We start from the raw sequence: 25344 nt of genomic DNA, 5'->3' as shown, positions 1-25344 counted from the left end.
ATCATATGATTCTTTTCCCTGAACTGGATCTTTTGAATGGTTCGTTTCAATGAATAGGCTCAAAAAAACGATTCACCAGTTTGTCTACATAATCACGCAATGACATCACGTATACAATAATGATGTGAAACGTGGATGTTTTACATGCCTCAAGCATAAAGTGAATAAATTAGTCTTAATCACTCACCTTTTTACCTAAACCATTAGAAACCATTAAAAAAACAATTTTGCTCCGTCTTTCGAGTCACCTGCTCGGTTTACGCATGCTTAGCAGCTCATCGGTTCTTCACAGACGGCTCCAACTCTGGCCTGTTTCTTTAGTTCAGTGTACAGGTGACTCGAGAACTGTTGTAACCATTAACCGACTCTTGACTCGAGAGAAATCTGCTATCCGTGTACTTTAATGCCCTGCCATGACGCTTTAAGCTTGATGTCGACTAGTCACTGTTCACGGCCTATAGAAGGCGCAACAGAATAAGAAATCTTTGAAGTCCACTTTTACGCTCCATTTTCAACTGTTAAAATGGCAAATGAATGCATACTCTGAGACTGCCCCACAAGGTATATTTGATTTTACTATCTAGATGCTCAAAATTTATCGGGTGAACTCGATAAACCGCTTATTGTACAGGGTAAGTTAAACACAGTTCTAAACTAATGCGCTGCTGCACTGTAACACACACACATACAGACAGACAGTAGCTCACGCATCCCACACAGATCGCACGCGCACAGAAACATTCAGTAGCGCAGATCAGCGCTATTTATCAATAAAACAGTTTAGAAACTGAAGTGAACTTAGTAAATGAAACCCACAGCTTCACTATTAGTATAGAGACACTGCCTGGTATAACTAATTTACACACAATCACTCACTAATGCATTCATATAAATGTTATCTTTACTGTGCTACTTTATCTGTATCTGATTTAGAAAGAGCAGAAATCTGTAAGAAATACAACAACCAAAGAACAAGACAAAAGAACTGATAAAAATAAGCTGTTATGTAGGAGCACTGTGTCATATGCCATAACTGTGCACAAGAAAACCCGAGTTCAAGTCTAAGCTCGAGGTTCAGGCTTATTTGTTCATTCATGGCGTCATCAGCGACTCGACTTCAACCACAGAAACGTTGATTTTCAAAAATGGGAAGTTGTTCAACTGCTCATTTTAAAGACAGCTCGATCATGCAGGTTTGCACTGCACAAAATCAGGAAGATCAGGCCTTTCCTAACTGAGCATGCAACACAACTTCTCGTTCAGGCCCTGGTCATTTCTAGGCTTGACTACAGCAATGCTCTTCTGGCTGGACTTCCATCATGTGCGACTAAACCTCTACAAATGATTCAGAACGCTGCAGCTCGTCCTGACTTCAACGAGCCCAAAAGGGCCCACGTCACTCCTCTGTTCATCTCTCTGCACTGGCTACCACTTGCTGCTCACATCAAGTTCAAGGCATTGACGCTTGCTTGCAGATCTATCACAGGCTCAGCTCCCTCCTACTTTCACTCACTCCTACGAGTCTACATCCCTACCAGAAACCTACGATCGGTCAACGAGCGACGGCTCGTGGTTCCATCACAGAAAGCTACAAAATCACTTTCTAGAACATTCTCATTCATAGTTCCATGCTGGTGGAATGCTCTCCCCACCCTCATCCGAACGCAGAATCCCTGACAACATTCAAAAGACAGCTGAAAACCCATCTATTCCGTGAGCATAACATACGTAACCTCATAAATGAAAAAAAAAAACAACGCATAAATAAATATAAATTCTTTCCTTTTCCTTTAATCCTCCCTTATCGGGCTTATGTTACTCTGAACAATGCCTGAACTTCATATTTTGATCACTTCTTGCGTTGTTTTTGCCTCTTCACGATGACTCGCTTAATTTAGTCCTAATTTGTAAGTCGCTTTGGACAAAAACATCTGCTAAATGACTAAATGACTAAATGTAACCGCTAGTGTACTGCTAATGACGTTAAAATGTTTCTTGAGCATTAAATCAGCATATTAGAATGATTTCTGCAGGATCATGTGACACTGAAGACTGGAGTAATGATGCTGAAAATCCAGCTTTGTCATCACAGAATAAATTATATTTTAAAATATATAAATTTCACAGTATTACTATTTTTACCATATTTTAGATCAAATAAATTCAGCCATAAGAGACTTCTTTCAAAAACATTAACAAATCTTACCAACCTCAAACTATTGAACCATGAGTATTGTTGTAGTTTTCACTCTTATGTTAACGTTTTCTTTGAGGTGATTATTAAGAGCACTGACTGTCCTTGCAGCTGTATTTGTGGTATTCTGAAGGAGAAGCCCAGGATCTTGGTTACTCATCAGCTGCAGTTCCTGAAGGCTGCCGATCAGATCCTGGTTTTGAAGGAGGTGAGCTGTGGCACTGCACACCATTCAATTTGCATTCCATCTGTGAATAAATGAGCCAAGATGTAATCGTTTTAATCTCTCACAGGGACACATGGTGGCAAGCGGCACATACTCTGAGCTTCAGCAGTCAGGAGTGGATTTCACCTCTCTGCTGAAGAAGGATGAGGAAGAGGAGGGTGGGAGTGAAAAAGGAGAGGCTCCTCGCTCCCCCCGCATTCGGACCCTCTCCCAGAACTCCAGTCATTCCCTAACTTCCTCTGTTCTATCTGTTAAAGATGAATCCGATCAGCTGCCGGTAGGTGTGCTTTTGACTTCTCCGCCACTGTCCGGTAGTATTGTGAGGAATAGTATAAAATAGTCACATTCACTCAATCTCTTGTTTTTTTTTGGGGGGGGGGGATCTTTCCCTGTACATTCACATATACAGATCAGATGGGTCAATAGCTTCATCTAGTGGATTGGTGGGATTTTAATTACTGTCTGATCATAAACAGAGACATTTTCATCTAAAATTGTTCGTAATGTGTAGATGGAGCATGTGCAAACCATGGTCGAGGAGACGCGCTTAGAGGGGACCATTGGTCTTCGCGTGTATTGGAAATATTTTCGAGCTGGAGCAAACGCCGTCATGTTGATTTTTCTTGTGCTCCTCAACCTTCTGGCACAGGTAAAAGGCATAGCAGTGCTACTGCGGTTTAGAGTTATACACTGAAAGACCTCGCTCGCACGCTGAGATTCATGCTAATGCTGTTTTCTGCTCCATAGGTTTTTTATGTCCTTCAGGACTGGTGGCTTTCATATTGGTGAGTGCTCTTTGCTGCTAAGTTACCATTTTCAGCGCATTAAAGGAGAACTCCGGTCAATTTTAACATTGAGCTCATTTTTTTGTAAATTTGGAGTGCTGTCAGTACAGAGAACAACGACAAAAATCGGTGTTGCCTACACCGTGTTATCCTCTTTTTAAAATTTGCACCCTGTTGACTTCAATGGGGCAAGTTTTAAACCTGCTTTTAGCCTCTTAACATCCTTGATGTGTCATTACAAGTGCCCAGCCATTGTGAGTGATTCCTTTAGAGTTAACACGGGTGAATCTGACTGCAGTAGATGTGAAAGATATGAATAAAAATGATGTTAATTCGGCCAGCACTCATACCTGTATTTATTTCCTGTTTTCGGTCGAAGCCCACAGTAGTCGATTGTCGAGTTCACGCACATAGGTTTAGTACCTATGATCATGCGCCCGAACTCGACAATCGACTACTGTGGACTTCAACCGAAAACAGGATGTAAATACAGGTATGTGCGCTGGCTGAATAAACATCACTTTTATTCATATCTTTCACATCTACTGTAGTCAGATTCACCGCGTGTTGACTCTGAAGGAATCACTCACAATGGCTGTGCACTTGTAATGACACATCAAGGATGTTAAGAGGCTAAAAGCAGGTTTAAAACTTGCCCCATTGAAGTCAACAGGGTGCAAATTTTAAAAAGAGGATAACACGGTGTAGGCAACACCGATTTTTGTCGTTGTTCTCTGTATTGACAGCACTCCAAATGTACAAAAAAATGAGCTCAATGTTAAAATTGACCGGAGTTCTCCTTTAAAGTACTGTAAAGCATTTTCTCCAAAAAATTATATATATTTATGCACACACACACACACATGCATATATCACACAGGGAGAGAGGATAATAGTCAAATGAATATTGACGGGTTAAGTTTAAATTTTGTTCTTTCCTGTGTTTTTTTCTGTCAGAATGTCAGAAAGCATTTTGTATTATACAATGGTTGTATTTTGTATTTTACTGTTAACACAGCCCTCATTAAATGTCGGATTCGTCTAACTTATACTTGATATTCTTTTTAGATTAAGTGATTTGTTTTGCTATTATTGGACTCCTGTCTATACATTGTCATCTGTTTTCTATAAATATGTTTGTATTGGCTAACATTTATTCAGCTAATGCATGTCCTGTTTAAAATGTGCAATGTTCAAATGCAAAGACAGCACGTCACAAATAGAAGCCCTTTTTTCTGTGGGATTTAGTATCATATTTGGGTATTGGAATAATAAATTAAGTAGCCTATCTTAAATGTACACACAATGTTCCTAGTGTTTTTTTTTTTTACTGTTTTCTAGGGGTTTCTTAATTTTAGACTAGTTGACCAGCACACATCATATGCAATATAATGCATGTACCCACCAAATATTATTATATTATATTATATTATATTATATTATATTATATTATATTATATTATATTATATTATATTATATTATATTATTTTTTATAAACAATACATTATATTCATTCAATTATATATCCTTATCTTTGCACATTTTCAATTTAAAGTCTTGTTTGTGGAAAAGTCACTCTAAAAATTGTTTGAAAAAGTATCTTAATAAATTTATATACAATAATTAAATCAAAGTAGGCAAAAATGTAAAACTCAATGGTATAACACCTAAAATGACCTTTCAATTCATTTTACTTAACCCTCCTGTTATGTGTAGATTTAAGTGATGATCAAAATGCCCCCAGACATGAATCACAGATAATTTGTGAAACAACGGATGCGGTGATGTTCTGGTTATTACTAGCTTCTGTAATGTCATTATTTTGTGATTGACAGGGCCACAGAGCAGGCAAAGCTGGACTCCACAAACATCACTTTAACCAACGGCACTAACACGACTCAACCCCTCAACCTGGATTTCTATCTGGGCATCTATGCAGGTATGCTCATGATCGAAGGCAGCCAAAGTACAAATGTATCCATGTTTCATATGTCTCCAAATTGTGTATCTTTGCTTCTCTTCATCATCAGGCTTAACAGGAGCCACCATCATCTTCGGCTTCACGCGTGCTCTGATCACGTTTAACTGTCTGGTGAGGTCAGCGGAGACATTACACAGCCGTATGTTCAACAGCATCCTGAGAACCCCGGTCCGTTTCTTTGACATCAACCCTATTGGTGAGTTCAAACATAAGAATGACTTGGTTATTATATTCCTGTGTCTGTTTATCAAGGTAGTTTGAAAGGCAGTGTTGAAAGTGACCAACAGAGGGCAGCACATCCTGTGAAATGTCCTCCTTTCCTCTTTCTTAGTCTTATGAGCAATTTATCTGTTCTTGGAAAACCTCTGCTGATGTGCAGTTACACAAACGAAATCCCTCATACACAGACTCCATATATTATCCGTCAATAATATAGGGATCAGAAGAAATACTGTGGTAGAGTGGTACCCTGGTACTTTGATAATAGATGAGGATGTTCATTATTAATGGATGATTGATTAATTTGTATAAAGTAATTTGATTAAGATTATCAATTGTTATTTAATACTCAGCTTGTAATAGTAAAGTGGACTCAACTTAAACAGTGTTGGAGTATATTTTTATAAAAATAAAAACTGTTTCCATTCACTGCGTGTGATAGTGAGTTAATATAAACATGTCAAAAGCACAGCTCATCTGTCAGTCTCAGTGTGTCATGCAGCAACACTCACCTGGAATCTCACCTGACCGGTATAGCTGTATTTTATCCATTGGATATGTACTGCGTGTTCTTATACACATCTTATACATTAAAAGTTTGCGTCGGTAATTTTTATTTGTTTTTGAAAGTCTCTTATGCTCAACAACACTGTATATTTGATCGAAAATACACTAAAAACAGTAATATTGTGAAATATTATTCAATTATTATTTCCTAATTGAATACATTTTAAAATGTAATTTATTCCTGTGATCAAAGCTGAATTTTCAGCATCATTACTCCAGTCTTCAGTGTCACATGATCCTTCAGAATTCATTCTAATATGCTGATTTGGTGCTCAAGAAACATTTTTGATTATTATTATCAATGTTAAATACATAAAACAACCATGTGCTGGTTCACATCTGTTGATTCTTTTAAAAATCAGCTGAAGACACTTCTATTTAGACAAGCTTTTATCTTTATTTTTATTTTTATTTTTATTTTTGATTGGGCTTTTATGTTTTATGTTTTGTTTTTAGCTCTGATAGTTTTATCTGTGTTTTATTGTTCTTTTATTTAAATTGTTGCACTTTGTAAAGCACTTTGTGATTTCTATCTGTGATAGGTGATATATAAATTAAGTTTACTTACTTAAAATAACAGCCTTTATTTAAAATAGAATTTAATGCATCCTTGCTGAATAAAAGTATATATGTGTATATATGTTTATATGTGTGTGTATATATATGTATATATGTATATGTATGTCTGTATGTATGTCTGTGTATGTATATATATATATGTATATGTGTGTATATATATATATATATATATATTAATATACACACAGTGAGGAAAATAAGTATTTGAACACCCTGCTATTTTGCAAGTTCTCCCACTTAGAAATCATGGAGGGGTCTGAAATTGTCATCGTAGGTGCATGTCCACTGTGAGAGACATAATCTAAAAAACAAAATCCAGAAATCACAATGTATGATTTTTTTAACTATTTATTTGTTTGATACAGCTGCAAATAAGTATTTGAACACCTGAGAAAATCAATGTTAATATTTGGTACAGTAGCCTTTGTTTGCAATTACAGAGGTCAAACGTTTCCTGTAGTTTTTCACCAGGTTTGCACACACTGCAGGAGGGATTTTGGCCCACTCCTCCACACAGATCTTCTCTAGATCAGTCAGGTTTCTGGGCTGTTGCTGAGAAACACGGAGTTTGAGCTCCCTCTAAAGATTCTCTATTGGGTTTTGGTCTGGAGACTGGCTAGGCCACGCCAGAACCTTGATATGCTTCTTACAGAGCCACTCCTTGGTTATTCTGGCTGTGTGCTTTGGGTCATTGTCATGTTGGAAGACCCAGCCTCGACCCATCTTCAATGCTCTAACTGAGGGAAGGAGGTTGTTCCCCAAAATCTCGCAATACATGGCCCCGGTCATCCTCTCCTTAATACAGTGCAGTCGCCCTGTCCCATGTGCAGAAAAACACCCCCAAAGCATGATGCTACCACCCCCATGCTTCACAGTAGGGATGGTGTTCTTGGGATGGTACTCATCATTCTTCTTCCTCCAAACACGTTTAGTGGAATTATGACCAAAAAGTTCTATTTTGGTCTCATCTGACCACATGACTTTCTCCCATGACTCCTCTGGATCATCCAAATGGTCATTGGCAAACTTAAGACGGGCCTTGACATGTGCTGGTTTAAGCAGGCGAACCTTCCGTGCCATGCATGATTTCAAACCATGACGTCTTAGTGTATTACCAACAGTAACCTTGGAAACGGTGGTCCCAGCTCTTTTCAGGTCATTGACCAGCTCCTCCCGTGTAGTTCTGGGCTGATTTCTCACCTTTCTTAGGATCATTGAGACCCCACGAGGTGAGATCTTGCATGGAGCCCCAGTCCGAGGGAGATTGACAGTCATGTTTAGCTTCTTCCATTTTCTAATGATTGCTCCAACAGTGGACCTTTTTTCACCAAGCTGCTTGGCAATTTCCCCGTAGCCCTTTCCAGCCTTGTGGAGGTGTACAATTTTGTCTCTAGTGTCTTTGGACAGCTCTTTGGTCTTGGCCATGTTAGTAGTTGGATTCTTACTGATTGTATGGGGTGGACAGGTGTCTTTATGCAGCTAGTGACCTCAAACAGAGGCATCTAATTTAGGATAATAAATGGAGTGGAGGTGGACATTTTAAAGGCAGACTAACAGGTCTTTGAGGGTCAGAATTCTAGCTGATAGACAGGTGTTCAAATACTTATAAATAGTTAAAAAATCATATATTGTGATTTCTGGATTTTTTTTTGTTTTGATTATGTCTCTCACAGTGGACATGCACCTACGATAACAATTTCAGACCCCTCCATGATTTCCAAGTGGGAAAACTTGCAAAATAGCAGGGTGTTCAAATACTTATTTTTCTCACTGTATATAACCCCAAACTTTTGAATGGTAGTTTAACTTAAATTTAAAGTCAAAGTAATGTCCAACACATTTCATCATCCACAAAGTCAAATGTTTTAATGAAGTTGTATGTGTATTTTCAATTTTTACTTTATATAAAGTAAAAATGTATATAAATGTATATACTCTGTATGTATTACACATGGTGTTTGGAATCCTCAACATATTTTGTGTTAATTGTTCCTTTGAATGACATTTAATTATGAAAATCCCTGAAAATGTACATACCAACTACTGAATGATACCATTTTTATAAATATAACATAGTGCTAGCATTGTACTCCAATAATACCTTGCTATTACCACTATACCTCTTTATAAAATAATATAGTTACCATGGTACTTTGTGGTATGTCTGTAAGTGTCTATTGCTTATTGGGTTTTCTTTTGTGTCCTGAAAATACCATGGTACATTTCCAAACGAAACATGTTACTGTAATTCCATGGTAAATTTAGCTACTTATGTTTTCCTTTTGTACGGATTGTGGCTATTGAATGTTATTGCACTTAGTGCTTCTGGGTACTGGATGACATTCATCTAGAAGCAGTCACAGTTTTTGAGGTGCACTTTGTCTGTTTTAAAGAGATTCCCAGACTTCCTCAGTGGAGGAGGAAAGTGTAAAGCTGTGTCTTCGATGTTTACCCTGGATTTCAGTGTTTACTCTGGAGCATTGTGTAAATGGCAGCGTTTTAGGCCTTTGCTCATGCAGTGAGGTACATTGGCTGCGTGAAGTGTAAAGTGTTTGGATTGAGGTGCAATCCTTCAGCTCTCACTGGCTGTTATAGAAATAGAAAATAGAAAATAGAAAAATAGAACAAAACAAAATAGAAAATGATGGTCTGGATTAGTAAGTCATAAAGCATTATTAGAACAATCTGAGCTGTAGCTTTTTATAAGCCTCTGATGGTTTTTATTGCACCTTATTTGCTATAACATTTGACCTGTATAGTAATTAATGAAATTATTTGGAGATACCATCAAAACTTGCTCTGTTGGAACACCTATCATTATAAAGACATTCCATGGGCGTAATGATTGTTATGCTTTATACGAAATACAGTAAAAACAATAATATTGTGAAATATTATTACCATTTTAAATAAATGGTTTCTATTTTAATATATTAAAAATGTAATTTATTCCTGTGGTGGTAAAGCTGAATGTTCTGCATCATTACTCCAGTCTTCAGTGTCACATGATCCTTCAGAAATCATTCTGATATGCTGATTTTATGCTCAAGAAACATTGGATAAATTATGAATGTACAGATGCATCAGCGTATTAGAATGACAGTTGTGCTAGATAATGGTGGTATCCAGATATGACCAGTATAGAGTAGTTTCTTCTCACCTTCTAAAGAGCAAACAGCAGACCTGGGTTCTGTCATCGTGGTCTCCTTATCGGGGTGTTACTGTTGATAACATGAGCAAAAGAGCATTTACAAGTCTCAAAAGTCTAATAGATAGTTTTTATGACTGCTGAAGAGTCAGTTGGAGCCCTTTTCCGTGATCCTGTTATCAGCAGCACACACACGAGGCGCAATTACTGCGAGATGCACTCACAGAAATCACATTTAGAACAACTTTTATGGTTGGAATAAGCTTGTGTTGTGGATTAATTGCCACAACTACTGTATCCTGTGTCTCTACGTTCTAGCCTTTATCGTTTATAATATATGGTCTCTAGTAATAAAGAATGGTTAGCACTAGTGGGTGTTTGTCTGTCAGTTCTTTGGAACTTGTAATCTTAGCATAATTAGCTGTAAACATTTCTGACAAATGACAAATAGATATCCAGCATGGTGCCATTGTTGATTGAGCTCTCCTTTGTTTGCCTTATTTGTTTAATCTGTCATTTATTATCCTTTCAGTGATTCAAATTGTAGGTTAAAGGCCTTTATGGCCAGTATTATCATAACCAGTTAGATAAGTGAAGGGCATTATGGGATTGTTGTTGTTTGTTGATAAAATAATGCAACCGAAAAGTTTGCCCAGTATGTCACTGTCAGCATTTCTACTTTTTAATTAGTGGTGCTTTCATGGTTCAGTGACAAAAGAGTGTCATGACTTCGATTCGATAAAGCTTATTCAAATATTAACAAGCAATAAAGCAGTTTTGTTAATTGTATTATTCTATTTGTCACTTTCTAAGAAATAACAATAGAAGATTATGCTTAGAAGATTTTATATTCAAGAATTTCATTGTATTAATGAGGCTTTTTTTTCTTGATATCCTTCTTCATGCTGTCCTGTCTAGCTCATTAGATGTTCTGGAAGCTGTTGTGTTTGCTAAATGGTTTTTCTCTTTTCATTTCAGGAAGAATCCTCAACCGGTTCTCCAAAGACATTGGCCAACTTGATTCCTTACTTCCCTGGACATTTGTGGATTTTATCCAGGTTTGCTATTGCTTAGTTTGCTTAGAAGTATTTCCTAGTAAAGCAAGTTTTGTAGTTGAGCGTCTGTTAAACACTGTGTAATTTGCACACTGGTAACGTGGCTATATTAGAGCACCCATCACTTGTGGCCATACGCATTATTATTCGCTCTGGTAAACCAAGTGTTGTAGTCTAACAACATATTGTGGCTTTTCCCCTGGCAAATGACAATGTGGTCAATGCGTGGGGGACAGGCGTCACTTTATGTGCTCAGAGCGCTATTGTCTGAAGCTTGACAGACTGAGTGGAAGTACAATAGTCTTTCTTTTAAGGAGCTTTTCATTGTGTGGGGCAGCAGAATCTTTCTTGTTCTCTCTCAGGATGAGAAAACTCTGCAGTCACTTAGCCTTTCCCACAGTCCTCTCTCACTATTGGTTCCCTTTAGTGTGGCAGCAAAGTCAGCATGCATTGTTGAATACTTCCTAAAGAATAGCATACCACTGTCCTGCTTGTACTATTTCTCCAGTGTTGGTGGCTTCAAGTCGGAATGATACATACACTGGTGACACATATACAGACACAAGATACCAGTGTCATTATCAACAGTGGGGAAACTTTGACTTTGAGATCGACACATGTAGTTTAAGGAATCGTGAAGGAAGTTAATATAATTTGTTTCATTTTCTCGTGCTAGTGCCAATACACTTTTTGTGTTCCTCTGTTTAGTGAAAGTGAAGATGAAAGAAACTTTTCCCAATGCATTCATTTTATTTTTAGTAAAATCACTTTTAAAAAAAGTTTGCCGATTTTGAACCCAATTTGTGTTGTTGCAATGTCGGTAGTATATGTAAATGAACAATGTTTACTCTTTCTCTGTGTTACCTGGGCCTTGAAATTCCTGTTTATTTGTCTATAAAAGTCTGTTGGATGTTGCATAACGTGTTTTTCGGCTGACTTTTGTCAGCTCTAGGGCTTCTATGAAAACTATAGATTGTACTTCTGCATTTTTGTATCCCTACTCATTAGACAGCCAGATCGACTGAGGGTTATTAACAAAACAGTTGTTGCAAGAGTAGGTTTTTCACTGAAAATTGTATCGTACTTTGTCAACATTGTAAACAGCATTATGGTAAAAATGGAACACTATGGTAACAGCTCTTTTACCTGTACGCGACAGCGTTTTACTTCGGCCGGGTTGAGCGGAACTGACAGAACGGCAGTGGCTTTCTGTTATTTTCCCCTGTGTTTTGCCTAAAACAGTGTCCGTTGTCATCCAGTTTGAAATGTTGACTACAAACATGGATGTTTTTCCAATTTTCTGCCACAGAGTTCTCTTCATGTTTACGAATTCACATGTCTGGAATTCCTACAACGCACTGGATCTTTCACTGGAAACTGAAAATAACTCGCTCCCACTAAATGTTTACTCTTTGAATGCTTGCACCCGGTAACACTACAAGTCGACACCATTATGATGACTAAAAGTTTGCTAAGATTTCCTATTAAAGCAAGGTGATTTTTGACTGGTCAGGTGCAGGGTTTGAAATTAACTTTTTCACTCACCGGCCACTTTGGCTACAAAATTTTTAAGTGACCGGGCATTCAGAACTTCTACAAGCCAAAAAAGAAGAAGAAAAACCAGATTAACTACGACAGCTTGACTCTGTGTTGGCAAAATCTGGTACATTTGATGTAATGACAACTTTTTTACAATTTTAATCTACGGGCAACATTCCTAGTTTCTGAATATTTAAATTTCAAGATTCTAGAAGTTTTAAGATCTGAATGTTTTTCAATGTGGGACTCTTTTTAATGAATTGCAAGACTTTTCCAGTCGTTTGTGATTAACTGGATAGGAATTAAAGAACGTTTTATTCTAGCTTTATGCATTTTTTTAATCAACACTTGAATGTGGGTAAGTTTCATAAAAAAGCAACATTTTGAGCAAAAAGCTAAGAAAAACACGTTTTTGTTAAAGACTACATCCAGATCGGATTCAGGACGATGATCAAAAAATGGATTGCATAGATCGAGTCCATCAACACCCCCAAAGCTTCACCGTCCTATAGCTCATCCTGTGTCGACATTTCATTCAGTAACGTGTTAAATGTTGATGATCACGTTATTTTACCTATGCCTCTGCTTGGATATGCTATTGCTTGTTCCTGCATCTTCTTCAACTGTGTTTTGATCTGGAGATTCAGTACTCTTTCAGAAGATGTGTAATAGCGCCCCCTACCGTATAACAGTGAAAACACGGAAAGCCGGAAAATCCAGTCAATGGCGGGGAAAGAGTTAAACTACCTTACCTATCCCTTTTTTCCAAGTCCATGAGAATCGTGGTGGTGGTTCTATATAAAAAAAAAACTTAAAATTACTTTTAGCTTATATTAATACTTGTTTTTCTTATTTTAAGGACAACTTAGAAGTTTTCGGCTTGCTGAGGCCCCCTAGTGGGCTCCGGCCCCTGTATTGAGAACCACTGGTATACATATTGTATAGACACCCCTACTGAATGCCACTTACTAAATTAAACATGCGACATGATGAGGGCATGTGACAGCAGCAATGCATACCACTTTTTGGAATTGTTGTAACTACATATGTATGTACTACTATTTTTGTGAAATAGTAGGCATACATTGTATAGTGCACACACAGTATTCTCATATTCCATTACCTGAACATGACAACGCTGGCATTTTGACCAAAGCGTTTTCTTTAAATAGTTTTAAAGAGGGAGATCTCACTCTGACGTTATTGTGGATCTTCTATGTGGCGAGTCCCAAAATCACGAGCACAGTAATGCTTTTGTCAGTTTGTATTCTGCCATAGTCTGTGGTCATTCCCATACTAACCTTAAATTGTTAACATGGTTGCAGGGATTATGGGTAATTTGAGTGAGATCTCACTCAGAAAGTGTCGAGTCATGCTGTCATGGCAGCCTCACTGTTTTTCTTCCGTGTTCTTTGATTAATGTTTGTGGTCAAAAGTAGCAGCCAAAACCACAAAGTGCTTTTAATGAGCCAGCATTCAACCACCGTGACGCAGTGTTTCTACAGCTCTCTTTCCATTTGGAACACTTTATACTTTATTTTACTGTATTATAAATTAAATGTATGTTTCAATTTTTATTATGTATATCTCTCCCTTTTTCATGCTCTTATGCACTACAGGTGTTTCTTCAAATCATCGGAACCATTGCTGTGGCTTGTTCAGTCATCCCTTGGATCTTGATTCCTGTGCTGCCCCTATTGATATTCTTCCTGTTTCTACGCCGCTACTTCCTGCGGACATCTCGAGACGTCAAGCGCATTGAATCCACTAGTAAGCATCTTCAAATGTCTTCTGTCAAATCTGAGAATAATATCGTCTTCGGTAATGTTTCTTCAGAGCATCTTTCTTTGTGTGTCCTGTACGTTTAGTCGTTCTGATGTTGATGACCGTGTGTATTTGCGTTCCTACAGCTCGAAGTCCTGTGTTCTCCCATCTGTCTTCCTCACTGCAAGGCCTCTGGACCATTCGTGCCTTTAAAGCCGAGGAAAGGTTTCAGCAAACGTTTGATGCCCATCAAGACCTGCACTCAGGTTAGTAAAGGAGTCGGTCACTTTCAGGACTCAGATTAGCTCTTACCTTGTAAGTGTGTTGTTTAAAAGGTGATGTGTACTCCTACAGAGGCCTGGTTCTTGTTCTTGGCCACTTCACGCTGGTTTGCAGTGCGCTTGGATGGAATGTGTTCTGTGTTTGTGACCATCACAGCCTTTGGATGTCTTCTTCTTAAAGACAGTGAGAAATCCAGATCAAAGCATACACACTACACACTAAAACACAATCCCCGGCATTCATGGTGGCAGTGCACTGGATCTTGAGTACTGAGACAACACAAGCTGCACAACTAGGGGGAGAAATATTATAATTATTATGCATTTCATAAAGATCTAATGGGATTGACAAAAAGTAGCTGTGAAATTAAACACTTTCATTTAAATTTAAATGCATAATGTTTATATAAAAAGTATCTTTGTTTCGAAAAAAATATTCAGTTTTTAATCTTGAGCATCAAATCAGCATATTAGAATGATTTCTGAGGGATCATGTGACACTGAAGACTGGAGTAATGATGCTGACAATCCAGCTTTGCATCACAGGAAAAAAATACATGTTAAAATGTATTAACATAGAAAACTGAAATATTATTCAAATTTAAAATAACTGTTCTTACTGTGTTTTTGATTGCGTTCATACATTTATTCTATACGAAGTCAAAATGTTATGTGGGACGTGTCTCAAGAATTAATGGTCTTTGATGGTCATATAGCTTCAAATCACCAACTTTCATTGAAAATAAATTTGTAATTGATGTTTCAAATCATTATCAGTGGAAACATCTTTTTTTCCCTAGGATTAATGTCAACCGTTTCAAGCTCATGCGTTTACAGTTGTGTACCATGTACCAGCTGAATCTTTTTTTTTTGAGACCAGTTTGTGAATGAAGTGTTGATCATGTCTGACTCTCACAGGTATGAGGGCGGGAGATGTGGGATTGGCCTTGTCTTATGCACTCACCCTAATGGGAATGTTCCAGTGGGGCGTTAGACAGAGTGCCGAGGTGGAGAACATGGTAAGAACCTTGAAGTATTTGAATTTACTGAAATATCCATTTCATGAAACTGCCTCAAACTTTGGTAAATCAAATAATCCTCCTGAACTACTATTCATAATTATTTTGATTATATAAATTACTTTTAAGAAACTCTCAATAATGGTCAATTGAATGCTTGTTTTATTTAGTAACGCAGAGTTACTGAAAATACTGTTCTTATAGGAGTATTGCATTGTTAGCTTAGCAACATGAGAACATCAAACTCATCAATTGGGAGTGCTATTTCTGTAATGTGCATGCAAGTTGCTTTCTATATGGTGCATTTTAACTCGGTTATGAAGTACCTTGCGGGTTGATGCTGATGGTAAGAATGCTGTCTATGGCTCTGTTTACACCTGGTGTTTTAATCCGTCTCTTTTGTCCACTTTCAACCACTTCTGTCCTGATTTCTACGGGCGGGTAAATGTATGGGTTTTTTCAGATCTTTTGATCTAAAAGACAAAATAAGCTTGTGCAATTCAACATATGAATGCACCGAAGGCGACGGAAAAATATTGTTATATCAAATATTGTTGTGGACAATGAGGAGCCTTGAAGTCATAATGGTTGAGATCCACTGACGTAAACCTCTCATTGTGTGTGTGTGTGTGTGGGCATATTTACATAAATTGATCTGCTTTCTGAACGATGTGTCCTTCTAGATGACGTCAGTGGAGAGAGTGTTAGAGTACACAGAGCTAGAAAGTGAAGCACCTTGGGAAACCAAAAAACGCCCCCCTCCCGAATGGCCAAATCGGGGCCTTATAACCTTCGACAAGGTCAACTTCTCTTACAGTTCTGATGGACCCGTCATCCTCAAAAACATCTCCGCCATGTTTAGACCTAGAGAGAAGGTGAGCCCAGCACCAGCTCCAGTTTATCATACGAGTCTGTCAGGACATTTGCACTGATGTTTGCTGCTCTGCATTGATCAGGTTGGAATCGTTGGACGGACCGGTGCAGGGAAAAGTTCCCTGATTTCAGCACTGTTCCGTCTGATGGAGCCAGATGGTAAAATCTTTGTGGACGGAGTGTTGACCTCAGAGATCGGCCTGCACGACCTCCGTCAGAAGATGTCAATCATCCCGCAGGATCCCGTACTCTTCACAGGAACCATGAGGAAGAACCTAGACCCCTTCGGCCAGCACTCAGACCTTGACTTGTGGAACTCTCTGGAAGAGGTGAACATGCACACACTCGCGGTAATAGAGACCTGCAGCAGGGATGACATAATTTTTGTAGGCCAAAACCCGAAAACGAGTTTACATTTTAGCACTTCCGATTCCATCGCTCTGAAGTCAGTGGGGTTTTTTGGCTAAATGGGACTACAGAGGTTATCAGGAACATTAAAAATCATCACATCGGATTGAACAGGAAAACTCATCAAACTCACTAGTTCGCTTTTACAGCCTCATCGTGTTTATAATTGCACTCTTTTAACCTATTCTAACTCCAAAAATTTTAGGGAAACTAAACTGTAAAAAAAACCAGTTGCTGCCTTAAATTAAGTACAATCAACTTGGTGTTTAAGTCATTTCAACTTAAATTACATTAAACATCAAATTGCTTAACTTTTGATGAGTTAAAGCAATGTAAACACATATGTTGTCATAACTTATTGATTAGATAATTTTTTTACTGTGGATTAAAAAAAAAAAAAAAAAAAAGACTGAAAGAGTTGTCCGAAGCTTAATGGTGCTGACATTGAAGTCAAGCAATCGTGGTGTAGTTCGCCTATAGCCTACGTTTAGCTTTTTACTCCTGCCGATTGTATTTAGGCTTTAAAATTCATAAAAGGTGTGTACATTTGTGAGAATTATCATGATAAACAACATGTGTATGAATCATAAACTTTTGTTGGTCATAGAGCTTATTGCCTGCAATAATCCAAAAGCCAATGGAAAAATAATTTTGGGTTTTTGTGGCCTGAGAGGTTTTTAGCTGGTTTTTATATCGATTTTGAGTGGAACGACCCAAGATTGTTCTTTTGTAATGGGCCCATAGATCCATTTTTCAGTGTGACCTTTTACGCCAGTAGATTTACATTAATTATTAATTACTTATTACATTAATAAGTGATCTCTGACTTATGACATATGCGGTCTGCTCAAAGGTCCAGCTGAAGGCTGCTGTGGAGGAGTTGCCTGGTAAGCTCGAGACAGAACTGGCTGAGTCAGGATCAAACTTCAGCGTGGGCCAACGGCAACTCGTCTGTCTAGCTAGAGCTATTCTGAGGAAGAACCGTATTCTCATCATCGATGAGGCCACTGCAAATGTGGACCCTCGGTGAGTCCTTTATTTGCTTAGCTCTCAGAGTGGCTTTATTTGATTATAAAGGACCTTCAACAATCTCAGGTATAGCTTTAAATGTATGTCATGTGCTCTACAGGACAGACGAGCTGATCCAGAAAACCATCCGGGAAAAGTTCAGGGAATGCACCGTCCTCACCATCGCACACAGACTCAACACTATCATAGACAGTGACCGCATCCTGGTGAGTGCAGAGATGGAGAGCTCTATCACAATGCATTCAATCCATTATGACCTAGAAGAAGATGCATAGTTTTAGTACAGAAAACAATATTGTAAATGAGCCAAGGCTATCAAAATGCATGTAATTCTTAATTTTTTGGAAAAAAAATGTCACAATTTACAACAAAAAAAAGTTTACACCTTTTACAGTAGAGTCCATTTTATTCAAACATCAACTGAGTCTTTACATATGATGTTATGCAAACTTTTTTTTTACTTGTTCGATTTGCCTCAAATACTTAAAAAAAAAAATATTTAACTCTCTGGTGCTGAATTTTGTTGATAAACATAAACATTCTTGCCAACTGATGAACCGTTACAGCATGAAAAATGTATCATCTTTTATCTGAAAGTGAAAGATTATCCCAATAAAATAAGTATATTTAATTTGACTCAATTGTTTTTGAGCAGTCAATTTGAGCAGTTAATGTTGAGAATTATGAGAAATTTTCTGTAATTTATGTTAAATTTGAAATTTCTCAATTGCTTAATTACAAGAATTAAAAAAAGGGGGTAAAGGTAGTAATAAAGTGGTAATAAGTAACATTCAAAACTGTTTTTTTGTGCATTCACTTATTAATGAGAAGTTATTATTCAGAGGCAGTATGGTTTCAGTTGAAAAATATTAAGTTATGAAAATCAAATGCAGATTTTTAATGCATTATGAGGGTTAAAGAAATAGTGAAAAATAATTTCTCACCTTCATATCTTTCTAAACCTGCATGGTTCTTACATGAAATTTAAGTTTTCATCCTGCTTTTTTCCATACTACATTAGTGTTTATTGGGACCTACAGTATATAACCAGGAGCCATCAAGCTTATATTACTTTACAGTACTTTTTATGTGCAATTTGAAGTCTTACAAGCATTAAATGCACATATCACAATAGCATGTTCTTCGTTTTGAGTCGAACATGATGAAAGTAGTCAATAGACCAACTCATGACTGATCTTTGAGTCCTTTTTCTTTGGTTCATTTAAAAGAACCAGATCATAAGTCATTCATTCATGAATCGGACTTCAGTTACCGGATCCTAATGTCACAAATCATTTGGTTCCAGTATTTATTTATTTATTTATTTGTTTATTTTTCTCTCAGGTTCTGGACGCTGGTCGGATCCACGAGTATGACGCCCCCCACGTTCTCCTACAGAACCAGAACGGGATCTTGTACAAGATGGTGCAGCAGACGGGAAAGGCAGAGGCATCCTCGCTCCTCCAGACCGCCAAACAGGTGAGCAGATCACCGGATGTCCATAGGACAAGTCCAAGTCGCCGGTCCATGTCGCCCTGTCCCATCGCCAAATATGTGCCACATGTACCTGTGCCAGAAACCCACAATACGCCGTGTTTCAAAGAGCCCAGGCCTTTGTGCTGTCAGTCAGTATTAGTTTCCCCCTCCTCAGCGGCATGTTGTTCTCCCTTCGGATCGGGTTCCTCTCCGCCTCGTTCAGCCGGTGAGCTCATTCTCTGTGCCGGCCCCTCTGGAGCTGACCGCCGGGGCTTTCAAGCACACATCTACCTGATATTAGACCACTCCGCCTTTGTGCGCTCTGAATGCCGACTCAATTGAGAGTATATCTGATAGTGTGGCCAACTGTTTGTCGGCCATGCTTTGTGTTGTCGGGACTTTTCTCGGTGTATCTGCGGGGGGTGTGGGTCGGAACACCAGGTGCTTTTTCTTCTTTTTGTCTTTACGCTCATTGTTAGCCATGGGTGCTTTTAAATACAATGAGAGGTTTTGATTACTGCATAATAATGATATTAAATAAGGGGGGATTTTTACTTCCATTCAGCCTCCTGTGTTCCGTCCCCTGTGTTTAGGAAAGCATTGTCAGGGAAGGTTTGGGAAAAGAGTGACGCCTTTCATCCCTTTCCAGGTCTCATTAAAAGGTCATATACACAGTGCTGGGTAGATTACTTACAAATTGTAGTGCGTTGCATGATGAAAATTGTAGTTAGTAACGTAATCGGTTACATTACACATTTTTGGTAATGTATTCTGACTACTTTTAGATTATTTTGGATTAGTTAGTGCTGTCAAATCGATTTAATCACGATTAACCGCATCTTACGAAAGTTTTTGTTTACATAATATATGTATGTGTGTGAGATAGATAGATAGATAGATAGATAGATAGATAGATAGATAGATAGATAGATAGATAGATAGATAGATAGATAGATAGATAGATAGATAGATAGATAGATTAAAAATTTAATATTTAAACAAAAAAATGTATGTTTAATTGCAATTAATCGATTTGACATCTCTACTTTTGACCCAACTCATATATCAAATTGATTTAAATAGGACAATTTTATTGATACCATATTGATATAAAAATGTAAAGAGAAAGAAAATGTATTCCACAATATTACATTTCTATAGTTTGTGAAGTGCAGGGGGTTAGTAAGCTCATGAAAGTTAATAATTAAATCATAAAAATGTCCAATTTAAAGTAAATCAATAAAAACAAATCAACACATATTAAAAAATATTAAACATTTTATTTGTTCACCTGCATGTGACCATTAATCAACATCAGAGAACCGTGAATATGCGGATGTGTTCAATTATTTACTTGAATATATATAGTGTTCAAGTGCTGTTGCCTCCCTGAACTAGTGGCTTGTGTGTGCAATTCAACAAATCGAGAAGACTTTACCAACATATACAGTGAGGAAAATAAGTATTTGAACACCCTGCTATTTTGCAAGTTCTCCCACTTAGAAATCATGGAGGGGTCTGAAATTGTCATCGTAGGTGCATGTCCACTGTGAGAGACATAATCTAAAAAACAAAATCCAGAAATCACAATGTATGATTTTTTTAACTATTTATTTGTTTGATACAGCTGCAAATAAGTATTTGAACACCTGAGAAAATCAATGTTAATATTTGGTACAGTAGCCTTTGTTTGCAATTACAGAGGTCAAACGTTTCCTGTAGTTTTTCACCAGGTTTGCACACACTGCAGGAGGGATTTTGGCCCACTCCTCCACACAGATCTTCTCTAGATCAGTCAGGTTTCTGGGCTGTCGCTGAGAAACACAGAGTTTGAGCTCCCTCCAAAGATTCTCTATTGGGTTTAGGTCTGGAGACTGGCTAGGCCACGCCAGAACTTTGATATGCTTCTTACAGAGCCACTCCTTGGTTATCCTGGCTGTGTGCTTCGGGTCATTGTCATGTTGGAAGACCCAGCCTCGACCCATCTTCAATGCTCTAACTGAGGGAAGGAGGTTGTTCCCCAAAATCTCGCAATACATGGCCCCGGTCATCCTCTCCTTAATACAGTGCAGTCGCCCTGTCCCATGTGCAGAAAAACACCCCCAAAGCATGATGCTACCACCCCCATGCTTCACAGTAGGGATGGTGTTCTTGGGATGGTACTCATCATTCTTCTTCCTCCAAACACGTTTAGTGGAATTATGACCAAAAAGTTCTATTTTGGTCTCATCTGACCACATGACTTTCTCCCATGACTCCTCTGGATCATCCAAATGGTCATTGACAAACTTAAGACGGGCCTTGACATGTGCTGGTTTAAGCAGGGGAACCTTCCGTGCCATACATGATTTCAAACCATGACGTCTTAGTGTATTACCAACAGTAACCTTGGAAACGGTGGTCCCAGCTCTTTTCAGGTCATTGACCAGCTCCTCCCGTGTAGTTCTGGGCTGATTTCTCACCTTTCTTAGGATCATTGAGACCCCACGAGGTGAGATCTTGCATGGAGCCCCAGTCCGAGGGAGATTGACAGTCATGTTTAGCTTCTTCCATTTTCTAATGATTGCTCCAACAGTGGACCTTTTTTCACCAAGCTGCTTGGCAATTTCCCCATAGCCCTTTCCAGCCTTGTGGAGGTGTACAATTTTGTCTCTAGTGTCTTTGGACAGCTCTTTGGTCTTGGCCATGTTAGTAGTTGGATTCTTACTGATTGTATGGGGTGGACAGGTGTCTTTATGCAGCTAACGACCTCAAACAGGTGCATCTAATTTAGGATAATAAATGGAGTGGAGGTGGACATTTTAAAGGCAGACTAACAGGTCTTTGAGGGTCAGAATTCTAGCTGATAGACAGGTGTTCAAATACTTATTTGCAGCTGTATCATGCAAATAAATAGTTAAAAAATCATATATTGTGATTTCTGGATTTTTTTTTTAGATTATGTCTCTCACAGTGGACATGCACCTACGATGACAATTTCAGACCCCTCCATGATTTCCAAGTGGGAGAACTTGCAAAATAGCAGGGTGTTCAAATACTTATTTTCCTCACTGTATATGCGATGAGCTTTTTTTAAAAAAGAAAAATTCAAAAGATAAAAAAGATTTGGGAAGAATCAATAAAAATGTTACTGGATTATATTCCGTTTTAACATTCCCTTAAACGGAATACAACTACAAGTACTTAATTTTTGTAATCTGATTATGTAATCGGTTACTACCCAGCACTGCATATACGTCACACTAACCGTGCTCTGTCTCTTCTGGTTTACAGGCCTACATGAACCACAGTCCGGCCCACCAGCTCAACGGTTTCGCCACCACTGGAGATGGCAGCTTGATTATCTTCGAGACTGCCCTGTAACAGCCTGGAGAGTGGATGATGTACACGGGGCACGGCTATCCCAGCATCCTCGGCTTCTGCGGAAGGCAACAGCCACAAGTTCTGCCTCCCTCGCCCAAGACACCAGGCTGAGCGGAGCAGGAGACGCGTACACACGCCAACATCTCCAGAGAGGACAGGCTGCAGTCACACGAGAGGAAGACCCAGTTCAGCTCTACACCAGCGCTCTGATTTCTCCAGCGTGATAGCACTTGGCTGTACACTGTATATTATGATTATGAATACGTGCCTTAATGTGTTAGTATAGTACAGGACTGCTATGGGTCAAAGAGATTTCTTGCCTTCGCTCAAATGAAACACTATGCTATGATCTAGACTAATTTAGTTTTACCGGTGCCTTTATACTCCATGATCCTTAAAAAGCTGCTGATTCTGACGACACGATAAGGCCTTCTGAATATTAAGACAACTCTGCTCTGAGAGGGCTCTTGAAAGTAGTCAAGTTTTAAAACAGCATCTGTTTCATTATTATTATTATTATTATTATTATTATGACACTCCATTTGCCTTAATCAAAAACAATAAACACTTTGTAGAGACAGCTTATAGATAAACATATTTGCTGGAAAACAATCTTTCTGAAAATGTCTTTTTTTTATAGAATGTAAAGACAGTTCTCTGCTGAACTTTTACTTTTTTGTTAAATATATCCTTTATGTAATGCTGTCCTTGATTCTTTTCAACTTTTAAAAAAATAATTTTATTTTTATAATTTTTTTTTGTGAATTTGGAACTGTGAGAATGAAAGTGGTGTTGAGTAACAGTGAGTTGAAGAATCAGTGTTTACTGTCCAAAAGTTGCAGTTATGTTCGAATTTGTGTTTGAAATTGTGTCATATCAGATTCTTGTATTTGGATTAAACATTTGGTATTACACAAAACATGTTTTTTGTATTCATTCTTCAATCATTTTCTTAAATTGATGTTTGTGTTTTGATGGGTATTTTTATTTAATTGTCATGCTAACCAGTCAAAACATGTAGCTTGAATTGCACTAGTAGTATGAATACAGCTTTTTAGGGAATTTACGTACGGATCAGGGGCAGTGCTGGGTGGGTTACTTACACAACTGAATACAAATTACATGATAAAAATTGTTGTTAGTAATGTAATCTATTACATTACACAGTTTAGGTAATATAATCTGCACTGTAAAAAATGATCAGTTGACAACTTTAAAAAAAACGTGAGGAAACCCATTGCATCAAAATTAAGTAAAACCATGCATAATTGTAAAATAAGTTATGTAGAATTGTCAAGTTCACATCACTTAATTTTTTCAATTATGCATGGTTTTCTTAACTTAAAACAACATGGTTTGTTGCCCTTAAATTAAGTCAACTGATAACTTTTCACAGTGTGTCTACTTTTTGATTACTTTTAGATTGCTTTGCAATAGCTTTTTTTATAACATTGATTTGAATAATATAATCTTGTACCATATACAATAAAATATAAACAGAAAGAAAAATTTTATTTTTTATTATCAATAACAACATGAAGTGCATTAAACATTACATCATGTCAGAGTTTTCCTAACTAGGGTTTGGGAAGGAACTTCTGGAGGTTCATACATTTATGACAAAGTACATTTATACATTTACAAACAAAAGTTAATGATTAAATAATAAAAAAAAGTTCAATTATAAGAAATCAATCATTTGAAAATGAAAACAATCCAAATAAAACACTAACCAAAACAAAAGATTAAATATTTTATTTGTTCTTGATGTGCAACTTCTCAATTTTCTGTGTCAAAATTACAGTTTAAAAAATTTAAAAGATAAAAAAAAGAAGAATTTGGGGGAATCAATGAATTCTGAGTAATGTTGTGAATATCAATCATGTATCAATCAATCAAAAAAAAAAAACTGTAATCTGATTTATTTTTATTTTTTAAATAATGTGATCTAATTACAAGTATTTCATTTTTGGAATCTGATTACGCAATCCAGATTACATGTAATCAGGTAGGGGAGAGTGGGGTGAGTTGTGCCAGTTTTTACTCAAAGTGACTTTAAAGTGAAGCCATGGCAGTAATGCCTTCAACTTAAGGATGTACATATATTTCAGGATGTGGTGCATCCCTGAGAACAATAACTTTGGATCTGAAATAAATTGTTTCAGAAATATAGCTCTTGGAAAAAAAGTGGTCTCATGGCACAACTTGCCCCTGGTGCAGGGGAAGTTGTGCCTTTGGGGGAATACATTGGGGGTAAATTGTGCCAGTGATTTCTGAAGTAAAACAGAACATTTTAATGTTATGAACCATAATGCTATATGAAAGCAAGATAAATTCAATACAAAATGACTAATTTAAGGTTCATTTAGATATTGTCACCCTGGAATACCATAGCATGTGTTTTTCCTATGGTCAATTGCATAGGGATTTTGTGTTGAACATAACTCTGGATCACAGTGTCATAGAGACAAGGGGGCAGGCTCATTTTACTCAGACGACCAATCAGTCTCTCAGGATCATTGTGAAGCTATCAAGCTACGCCCTAGCAACCATTTAGAGCACCATAGCAACACAATATATGATATTTGTGAATCATTTCAGGCAAAAAGGCTTTGGCAATAGATGCCTGTTGACAGCGCTGTCTGTCAATTATGTAACATATAAGAATAAAGTGACTAGGCTAATTTCTAAACATCCTATTGTGACATAGGCCACTTAAAAACGGAATAAAACTTCTCTTTAATAACATAGTGCAAACTCAAAACTGAAATCAGTGTTAGCTAAATTAAACAAATAGCAGGCAGGCCTAAGTCAAACAATGATGAGGCATGCCCATC

The 25344-nt window shown here is 37.6% G+C and overlaps 1 protein-coding gene across 1 annotated transcript in view; it reads left to right on the top strand.

Moving 5' to 3' along the window:
• The window catches only part of abcc4 (ATP binding cassette subfamily C member 4 (PEL blood group)), a 48912-nt gene extending 25654 nt beyond the window's left edge, over positions 1-23258 (top strand). Inside the window, exons 14-30 of the mRNA XM_079882905.1 lie at positions 2306-2402; positions 2488-2697; positions 2932-3069; positions 3168-3205; positions 5042-5145; positions 5237-5383; positions 10679-10758; positions 13914-14064; positions 14205-14324; positions 14413-14523; positions 15258-15358; positions 16042-16233; positions 16315-16560; positions 17493-17665; positions 17769-17874; positions 19013-19147; positions 22418-23258. Of these exons, the coding sequence (XP_079739031.1) occupies positions 2306-2402; positions 2488-2697; positions 2932-3069; positions 3168-3205; positions 5042-5145; positions 5237-5383; positions 10679-10758; positions 13914-14064; positions 14205-14324; positions 14413-14523; positions 15258-15358; positions 16042-16233; positions 16315-16560; positions 17493-17665; positions 17769-17874; positions 19013-19147; positions 22418-22507 (2239 nt within the window). The 3' untranslated portion in view covers positions 22508-23258. The remainder of the gene's footprint in view (positions 1-2305; positions 2403-2487; positions 2698-2931; positions 3070-3167; positions 3206-5041; positions 5146-5236; positions 5384-10678; positions 10759-13913; positions 14065-14204; positions 14325-14412; positions 14524-15257; positions 15359-16041; positions 16234-16314; positions 16561-17492; positions 17666-17768; positions 17875-19012; positions 19148-22417) is intronic.
• Positions 23259-25344: the final 2086 nt, after the last annotated feature.

This window comes from Squalius cephalus (genome assembly GCF_949319135.1).
Source record: "Squalius cephalus genome assembly, chromosome: 10".
NCBI classification, from domain to species: Eukaryota; Metazoa; Chordata; class Actinopteri; order Cypriniformes; family Leuciscidae; genus Squalius; species Squalius cephalus.
Note: the sequence above shows the minus strand (reverse complement) of the source record. Positions and strands in the feature narration are given on the sequence as shown.